At 33.4% G+C, this 10,287-nt stretch overlaps 1 protein-coding gene across 1 annotated transcript; it reads right to left on the bottom strand.

Annotated features, from left to right (window-relative positions):
- Nucleotides 1-636: 636 nt before the first annotated feature.
- Nucleotides 637-6,823, bottom strand: LOC138314203 (leucine-rich repeat and fibronectin type-III domain-containing protein 5-like). Its single transcript, XM_069254413.1, has 2 exons — nt 6,691-6,823; nt 637-3,570 (listed from the first exon to the last, which is right to left on the bottom strand). Exons 1-2 carry the CDS (start codon nt 6,691-6,693, stop codon nt 2,467-2,469), a joined length of 1,107 nt encoding a protein of 368 aa, XP_069110514.1. The 5' UTR covers nt 6,694-6,823; the 3' UTR covers nt 637-2,466.
- Between the last annotated feature and the right edge of the window lie 3,464 nt (nt 6,824-10,287).

Below are 10,287 nucleotides of genomic sequence, written 5' to 3'. Positions count from 1 at the left end.
TTTAATCCACAAAATGGAACAACCATTTTGATGGTGATCAGTCAACATTAGTGACGTCATAATAGTCACGTTTTGGGTGTCGGTATACCGTCATATACTTCCCTTTGCCTTGGTAAGTTTATATAGTAGAAAATACAAGTAAATGTAAATATTACTCTCTAGTAACACATTTAAGCATTGGTTGTCATATTTTTTTCCTATTACCATGGTGCGCTAACGCGCACCATTGGCTATGCTAGAACACCCAATGTTTGTTACACACAAATGCATGTAACAAGTATGACAACCAATGCTTATATTTACATTTATATAGTCATTCCCGTTATAAAAAGAAAAGGGATGAGCAATAAAGGATAAAAATAAAAGTTATACGTTTGTATAGGGAAAAATATCATTTGATGGAACAGCCAGTTACTTGGCGGGAAAGAGTTGAGTTCTTGCAACTTCCGGTATGTTGCTACAAAAAAAACGACTAAATAAAAACAGTAGATGAAATAGTCGCATCGATAAAATGGGATATACAACGATAAGTACATTTCAATCGATTTCAAATACTTTATTAAAAACATATTTCAGTGGTAATGTAAATATGCAAAATATTAAACGAAAGTAATACCTCGATATCGGGTGGATTCTGTGATGAAATAGCAAAGTTGTAAAAATGTTTTTAAACATGGTCTACTCGATATTGCATGATACGCGATATATTAAGATTGAACGCCTGCAGATAAAGAGCATTAGCACTGAGCTTCTGTTGGATGAAGATTACTTTTGTCGGATCATAAAAGCGTTTGAACCGCTCGTTATATAATGAGCTTACTTCAAAGCATTGCATTTACGCGGATAGGAATTTTACATAGGGTCAAAAAAGGCGACCGCAAATTGAAGCTGTCAGTATGTAGGATTGAATTGTGAAGATTGGTAGCTTGTTACAACAGGGACCAAATAAGTGTTGACACTAGGTAATGTAAGCAAATCGTAAGTAATTACAAATAACAAAGCCAGTTATACTTTTTTTGGCAGATTTTATTAACTTACTAATTGGCATAAAGGACAAGACAAGTAAAAGTTCATCCTCGATACTCCAGGGGTTCCGATCACTTACGATCTCTACACCCCTGGACTATCTCATAGTGAAATTGAAGGCAACAGAACAGCACAGGTAATTTAGTCCTTTGATGTACATCAAAAGAGCCGTATAACGGTACACTGTGGTTGACTATGTGGCTTTGAAGTTGGGCGCTGCTCTCTCTGTAGTCTTCAAAGGAAATCTTTGCTGGTCTGTGATTGGTCAAATATTTTCAGCTGAGCTGCCTTCAATTTCACTATGAGATAGTCCAGGGGTGTAGAGATCGTAAGTGATCGGAACCCCTGGAGTATCGAGGATGGTAAAAGTTATACCAAACTAAACGTTTTCTTTTGAGAAGATATCAATGATAATACAGAGAATATTATGTTACAAGTTGTTGCAAAGTAAATGATAATTGATAAAAAGAACAATACTACTTGTGTAACTATATAGCAGTGCACCTTCATATAACGAACCTGTTTACAGCGAATTCGTAGTTATAACATTGCAAATTTCATTCCTCGCCAATGTTCCTATAAGTTGTATGTAAAATCTATATATAAAAGTAATTTTGTTGGTCCACAGATTGATTTTCATTACGAAAAAGTTAATTGTTCTCAACCTTTAAATAAAGGGAATTACATGTGAGTGGTCAGGCCAATTCCCCGCGTGTGAGACCAAAATCGTAATTCATGCTATCACAACAGAAAATCAATCTTGCAGTTACCGAACTGTTAACTATTTAAATTAAAAAAAACATTTTCACGAATATTTGTACGGATACAGTAAAGCAATATATAGGTAGAATTTTTACAATATATACAAATCAATACGTTCCAAACGCGTTATTGCGTAGTAGTTTTTTTTCCGGTAGAGCTATTAAAAAATGTACAACCAAGGTCTGTCGATTAGGTTTCGTATGGCGAAACAGAGTGTATTTATCTCAAAAAGAAAATTATATAATAGCAGTTAATTAATTTTGTGAGGATTTTATCTGAAATGAAAATGTCAAAATAGATTTCTTTGTCATCAAACATGGAAGAAGTTCATTATGGTGAAAAACAACCAAAAATATATAATCTACATTTATTGAAGATAGCAACAACAACAACATCATTGGAGTTTTAGGGTACCCTACAAATAGGTACGGTAATATGATATTGCGAATAGAAGAAAATAAATACGTAGAAATATTAGATCGTGAAAATAACGATACCTGTAATCTTAGAAAATTAAAAGCATTAACCCAAAGAGAACCCATCCGTCAAAAATGAAACAGTTACATGACCTTATGTAAAATCATAACAATCAAGATTCAGTTTGATTTTCCAAAATAAAATTATTGGCACCTCTGTGTAAGAATGGAATAATCCGAATCCGTATATAAATGCTTTGCCTTACTGAAGGAAGGATACTAGAGCATATAGCAAGAAAATATAAATGTAATTTGAAAACATATACAGGTTAAACCGGAGGTGCTGAGCCCCATTATTATCGTCTTCTACCGTTTCAGATACATTCGGATCTTCAACCTCCATCTGTGGAATAAGAGGGGATCCGAATGCATGACAATTGTGACGTAAAGGCATCTGACGCGTAACCGGACACCAAAGAGGTGTTACTCCATTTTCTCGTGAATCTCGACAAAACTGCGTCTCGCTAAGTCCACTGAAAACAGTTCCTTCCACTCCCGGTGGCCCTGAACATGTATTTTGGTCGACAACGGATTCTACCTGCACTCTTAGAAGACTCATGTTACAGGCGCATGACTTGATAACGTTGTTTCGAAAGTGAATGATAACGCTTTCTTGTTGAACGTTCTCGGAAAATATATCACCAACACCACAGTGACTAGGGAAAACATTGCTGCTTATGTTCAGTGTTACGTTCAACATATTGCTAAATGGTGATTGGCCGACATATTTAAATCTGTTAGAAACGACCTGGAAATCCACTATTTCACCAACATCATCGATGGCTTCCCGCTGAAGACTATTGACAGTGAGATTGGATAGGCGGAAAGTGGTGACATTACGAACTTTTGTGAAGGCTCTTGTAGATACTGTCTTTATCAAGGAATCCTCAAATACGACCTCGTTTACATTTTCAACGACGGCAAATGCGTTCTGAACAATAGTTGTGATGTTATTCCTGGAAAATATGAAAGCAGTGAAGTTTGAAATTCCTGCAAACGCACAAGTCTGAATATATTTTATTTCAGAAGACGAAATCTCTAAAACCTGAAGACGTCGCATTTTTGCTAAAGCATTTCTTTGAATGTACGATATCCTGGAATCCTTAATACGCAGCACTTCCGTTCCTTGATTAAAATTTTCAGGGAAATATTCTCGCTGCAGACCGCGGCATTCTATGGTCGTTCCTGAACATTCACATCCGATAAAGCACGTGTCTGGCCATGCGTTGCCATAGCAACATAGCAACAAACAACAAAATACTACTGTCTTAATTCGATATGGCATCTTGATCCAAGTGGTGTTCTCCTGAAAAAATCAAAATAGCCAATTTCAGTGCTGAACCATTTTTGTACCTGTAGTTGATATTTAAACAGTTGAGGGTACTAAACCATGATTGAACAGAGATACAAAATTGAAAGAAATAAAAACTATAATTTTAAGGAGGGCTGAAGTTGGTTGCGAGTTCCTAAGTTCCGTTTAAAAACGGAACTAGGAACCAGACCCGAGTTCCGTTTAACTTAAACGGAACTAGGAACTAGGAACTCGCAACCAACTTCAGCCATCCTAATTGGAATAAGGTTTCAATGATGTAACATATTGAATAACATATGGGGAAATAATTTCATTTTAATTATCAAAACCGATATAACAATTCCATGTTTATACTCGCTAATCAGAAAACTCAGAAAACTATAACTGACGTTTTGGTCTTCTTTAATAGATATGACATTTTAGCAATGGAATCGGTACAACTTTATGATCATTAAATTTGTGAACACTGTCTTATAGATCTTTAATTGGCTAGCGGGAATAACCGTCATTGTAGATGACCATGGTAATTAAAATAAATATTTTCAACAATTTTAATTGTGGCGAAACAACTACCAATATATCAATTTTAATCACATGCGAGATTAGTTTTTCTATCAAAAAATAATGTCGCCGTTTTAATTAATTACTCAACTTCACCTTTGACTTGAAATAACACATCCTCGATACTTCACTTTAGTTATATCCACCCCTGGGGCAATGTCATGGTTAAACTGAAGGTCCTGTATAAAACAGGTAGTTAGGTTCTTTGATGGCGGTACATTGAATGGTTATTCGACGTTGAGTGACGACCTCTAAAAATACGACCTCTATAAATATGGAGGCCTGTGATTGGTCAGAGTTTTCTTTCTGAACTGCCTTCAATTTTGCTTTGACGTAGTACAGGGGTGATATAACGACAATGATAGTAACCCAATTGAATATAGAAGATGGGGATAATGTGAAACAAAGCAAATGTAGAAAGTAGAGATTGATGACAAAGATAAGAATAATGTATATGTAATTTCTTTGATGAAATACAACACGTTTGGAAAAACAACCTACACAAATATGCGATTTTTCTATTTTTTAGATGACGTACGAAGCCTTTTCGTGAATACATTTGTAGGGGAAACCAATATATTACTTTTGAACATAAGATTGATATATGATATGCATTTAAAGATGCTCCACCACCGACAGAGCATAAATGATGCCCATCACTTGAACAATAATTGGTGTTTAATCGTGTATATATATGTCTTATTAACACAAAAAATGTGTAAAATAATTTATTTTGCCATGGGTCCATGCGCAATCAGTACTTCATTCCATATAGGATATAGTGCTACGGATTTTTTTCGGGATGCAATTAATTATTTTTTGTAATTTTAACTTAGTTGAAATGAGAAGCTCAAACTTTTCAATGGTGGTAATGGTGTAACTGATGAAAAGTACTAAATCGTCTGCTCCTGTTTTTGATTGTGAAAAAATACCATTTGTCAGTGGTGGAACATCTTTAAAGTACATATCAAGTTTATTGATAATTTCTCATTGATATTATATTGTGGAATTATATCTATCTATTGAATTATGCATCACCTAATATCTCTTTCTTGAAGTAAAATAATGGTAATAGTGTAAAGTAAGTAGCTTTTGTAAATGAAGAAAAGTACTGGTTAGCCTGCGCTTATTTTTGATACAGATCAATATCATTCGTCATCGGTGTTGGATCTTTATTGACAGAAAGACAGCTCCCCTTCTCCCTACCTCATCTTTACACCTAGCGTATTTGGGATTTCCAGAAATATAACGATGGTTAATAAGCGTCTGACCGTGTCTTTATAACTGGCCTAACGTACTTGTTAAAGTAATATTGATTTTTGTTTTAACTTAAAAAGAATAATTCATGTACACACAAAATCTTGGTTACTGAACTGAAGAAAAAAAGTAATGAAGTGTGTGGTCTACTGAACTACTTTTCGAAAGTAATTCCACATAGCATTATTTTTTAATTTGTCATTTTATGAAATACATTCATTTTCATATCACCATGTCATTAGAATGTGAACGCACTCAAATGCACTAAGCGAACATGATACACCACTGGATTTTACTTGACGACATAAAATAATTGTTGAAATTAAACAGATCAATGACCGCTTAAATATAAGGATTATTGACATTTCATTTTCATTTTATGTTATGATGAATATATGTCATCTTAACACGCACCCTGTAAACGTTCCTAAGACCGATCCAATTTACGTCTGGAGTATAACGTTGATTAGATGGTATTGACTGTCAATTTAATCAAATTGATAACCGCCAAGCACCTACATTGTATAAGCGTGCCTACGCATTAAAGATATTGCGCAGTACGATGAAACCGCCTTCAAATGCACATATATACTCAGCAGTACCTTTTCAGCACACCTATCATGTTTATAAAACATTTATTTTCGCCATGTGTTCTCATTGTCCCTCTTGATTGTGGTGGATTACGATGATATATTTTTAAAACATGTATATATCTTTTAAAGAGCTATTGAAAAAAAAATAACTTCACTTATGCATGTTAACGCAGGGTACACCAGAATGTCAGAATAGCATGGTTCCTAGTTAAGAAGAAACACGGATAACACTAGACATCTATCTGTCAGAATGTCTCAATCTGGTGTTTAAAACAGTTTGCTATCTGTCATTGTGCTTCAGATAAGTTAACTGTCATCCATTGTCAGCCTTTTTATGACACTTTCTTGTAAGTTATATCATGTGAGTACTTTAATAAAACTTCCTTAATCTGTTTCTTCCATTTAAATTGCCGTCGCGATAAAATACTAATGTTATTTTTGTGTAGATTTTATTTAATTTCAAGATTTAGCAAACCTGAATTTAGAAGAATATGTATGTAAAATCACACAATCTACTTTCTCTCTTGCCTTCTAAAAGTCATTACAAAATGTCGTAGTTATTGAGACAGATGTAGATAACTTTATTGTCTATTTATAACAAAACAAAATATCAGGAAACAGCTGTATATCAGAGCAATTCTTTTACCAGACTCAATAAGATCTAACTAGAAAATGATAAACAAAGAAAAAAAATTATACGTACCATATTATTAAATTTTCTTGGTAAAATATCCTGGTCCAGGTCTGATGAACGATGGTGATAGCTAGGACATTGTACTATGTGCTAAGTCGTAGTATAATGCACATTAAGAGTGTATGGTGACACCACATTGTGGTCTGATTTCGAATGCCCCTTCAACTTTAAAATGAGTCAATGTAAACTTATACAATTCAGATAAATATTTCAAGAACTGCTTTTAATACATATTATAGATGCTCTTTTTATGTTTTCTTACATGTTTTCAAGCACATGTTTATAAAAGAAGATTTGTTTTAGTTTTTATAACAGCTTAACAAGAATAATTTATATAACAGCAATCGTCAAGCTGACAGATCTCAAATCCTCGACTTGATTCAGAGCTGGAGTATGGGCGTTACTCACTTCCGCCTGTGTCTACACTACTACACAAGTGTCGCTTGTGTTCCTGCTGACAAGTGTGCATGTTTTATTTTCCTTGTTTCGATATGATGGGCGCTTCATTTGAATATTAAGAACGATCACAAAAGTTTCCGACAGACGTTCCAGTACTTACGATATTCATTTTATTCTTTTAGATATTATTGTAACAAATGCGTATCATATAAGGTGAGATTAACATAGAGTGTAAATGACCAGCTCATATGTGTATTTTAATTACAATATGCTCGCGTATTGTTCAACCATTTTAAGTTATATAAAGGCATATGATATATGTGATATTCATTCTATTATACATTATGGAGAGTGCTATTTTCTCTTGCGCTATACTATACGATATTCTATACTATTATACAGTATGGAACATACTGAGTACTTACCCCTAATTGGTCCTCTCTCGAACCAATCGATATGTACCTATTATCAATTAAACGCATTTATCTTTATATAAAAAATGATGATTACATTCAATTCCGCTGTTGTTTGGCAATGCAAGAGGCTATTACGTATTCGATCATTTGAACAGTTTGTTGTTGGTGAAAATCGCATAATACAACGATAATATATATAACTACGTACGAAATACTTGTTCCGGATATGTTCATATGTTAAATGATGGATGACTTATTTCAACACTTGTTATAATAATAAATGTCCATATATGTTTCTTTAATGTATACCGATAAAACTTCTATATGTTCATCAATGATCCACTGTTGCCATAAAATGAGAAAACGACGAGATATAAATAGATCCATGGAAACTTATTAAATAAAAGTTGATCATGAAAGCCAACATCGGCCTGAAGTGTTGTATGATCAGTTTATTTTGCTATTATGTTTGTAACAAGAAATCTCAAGGTGAATTTTAGCGCCATGCATTGCATAACCTAAGTAAGACAAAAGAAAAAAACCCCATTTCTTTGCTGTTTTCCTAGACTCTTCCTTTTGAAATATTCGATAAATATAAGATCACGACAATAATGTTACATAGAAGCCTTAAACCTGTCTCCTTCCAACATACATATGTAGTCTTTGTCTATTATATGTGATAAAAAACAATCTTAAAGGTTTTGACAAACGTTTTTTTTAACATTTATGGAAGCCTTTTGTTACAAGTTAACATATCCTATGTAATAGTCACGCCCTTGCTATTTTGGTCTGCCGCTATTTTGGTCTGCCGCCACTAAATATGGCGGCCTTTTAGAACAAGGTGGTGACCGCCAGACAAGTTCTTAGGCAGCCACGACTAAAAATGCGTCTACCAATACTTATCATGTTTTTACTCTTTCAAAAAAATCGTGTCAAATGATATCTGAGTAAAAGAATTCTCACATTTTTATATCCGTTGACGTTTCATAATTCATTTTTGCCCAAATTTTAATTCTCGTATAAACTTAGATCTTTCAGTACAGTTATTCTCACATTTCCACACCCTTTGACGTTTCATATTGCATTTTTTATTTCTATAAGTGCGGTTCAACAGCCTTTTGTAGGATTTTTGTAATAATTAGCTGCTATAAGAAATGCTGAATCACATAAGTCGACACATGGATGCTCAAATTCATCGACAATATTTCTCGGGTGATATAGGGACAGTGACAAAAATTGATATCTATGTGCTATATAACATTACCTTGGCAAGAAAACGATCCTCCTTTTTCATTTTCATTTTTTTCTTTGGAAATTCACACCGATCGAATGAAATTAGATACCTAAAAAAACAAGGATGATCCCTTTCAGACAGTAATACGACTTACATATATTATTGGTTTTTTCTGTGTTTATGAGACATTTTCATTTATTTTTTCTTTCTGTATAAAATTATTCAATGAAGTATTTTTCTTTCGCACAACAGAATGTATAACCTTTAGTAAAACATCCATGTCTCATTAGAAAATCTTTCTTAACATCAACTTCTTATTCTTACAAACGTCGACCCTGATCTTCTGTCTTAGGAGTTAAAAAACCTGTATGGACAGTATTTTTGTATCGTTCACTTTGACCAACGTATTATTGTTATTTTTCAATAAAATTAGTAGTATGAAAATAATGAATCATTAAAAGTAACAATAAAAGTGTTCGGATATTAGGTATTTGTACACATAAGGTTTAAACTTTTAAACGAAATACTGTTCAACCGAATGGTTTTTTTTATTGACTCCATTCACATTTAAATGGAAGGCAAGTATTTTGTTCACAAATAAAGTGTAAGTTTTTGCTTCTGATTCACGAAAATACACACCCTCATGTGACCATAGTGGATAGGATTAATTTGTTTTTAATCATTGATCGATAAGCATTCCATGTTAGGTAATCGATCTCAATCGACACGGTTCATTGATCTGTCGTCTGCTCACCTGTTCTTGCGGACGTTCACTGATGACGTCATCGTTATATCATCTCGGATCGATGTGGATATGTTCATGTTATATATCATATATATGTTAATTTTCAGGTAAACGATAGATTAATCTCTTATCTTGCGAATCAAACAAAGAACAACCTAAAAGTCGGCTATTTTGGCAAGTGAATCCCATTTTTCACTTTATCCGAGAAAAACTACATTTTGTCATTTTGTTTGATTTTGGATCTGATCTCAAGTATATATATGTATATATAAGGGACAAAGAAGTTATTTGAACCTTGTGGACAAAAATTGTCAAATTTTCGAGGCGTTCTGCCTTTTTATCAAGACATACAACACGAACACAATTACATAATATGACATGAACAGTAAAACGGGGCAATGAAAGAAGAAAAATATTTAAGAGCACAATGGAGCGCAAATAATTTCTTGTATACATGTATATTGTAATATATTATAATATATTCTATATATATAATTAACACATTTCTTAAATGCTTCATGGCTCAATTTTTCCTAATCAAGTCAATGTCTCGGGATAGTATGGAAATTACTGGTTAAATAAAATCATTTATCACAGTACATCTAGAATAATGAAAATGTGAAAAGACAGAAAATGTTTAAGTTGTTTACTTGCGAAGATAGTTGTCTCCAGCAGACTAAATATGTTTGCCTTATATACCAATCAACCATTTCCTGAATCTTTTCATGAAATCCATCTATTCAACTGGCACTATATTGTCCCTAAAGAATAGTTTTGTTTCATCGAACAAATGTGTAGACACAATAGATTTT

This window comes from Argopecten irradians, chromosome 2 (genome assembly GCF_041381155.1).
Source record: "Argopecten irradians isolate NY chromosome 2, Ai_NY, whole genome shotgun sequence".
NCBI classification, from domain to species: Eukaryota; Metazoa; Mollusca; class Bivalvia; order Pectinida; family Pectinidae; genus Argopecten; species Argopecten irradians.
This window is presented reverse-complemented; position numbering and strand designations above follow the sequence as displayed.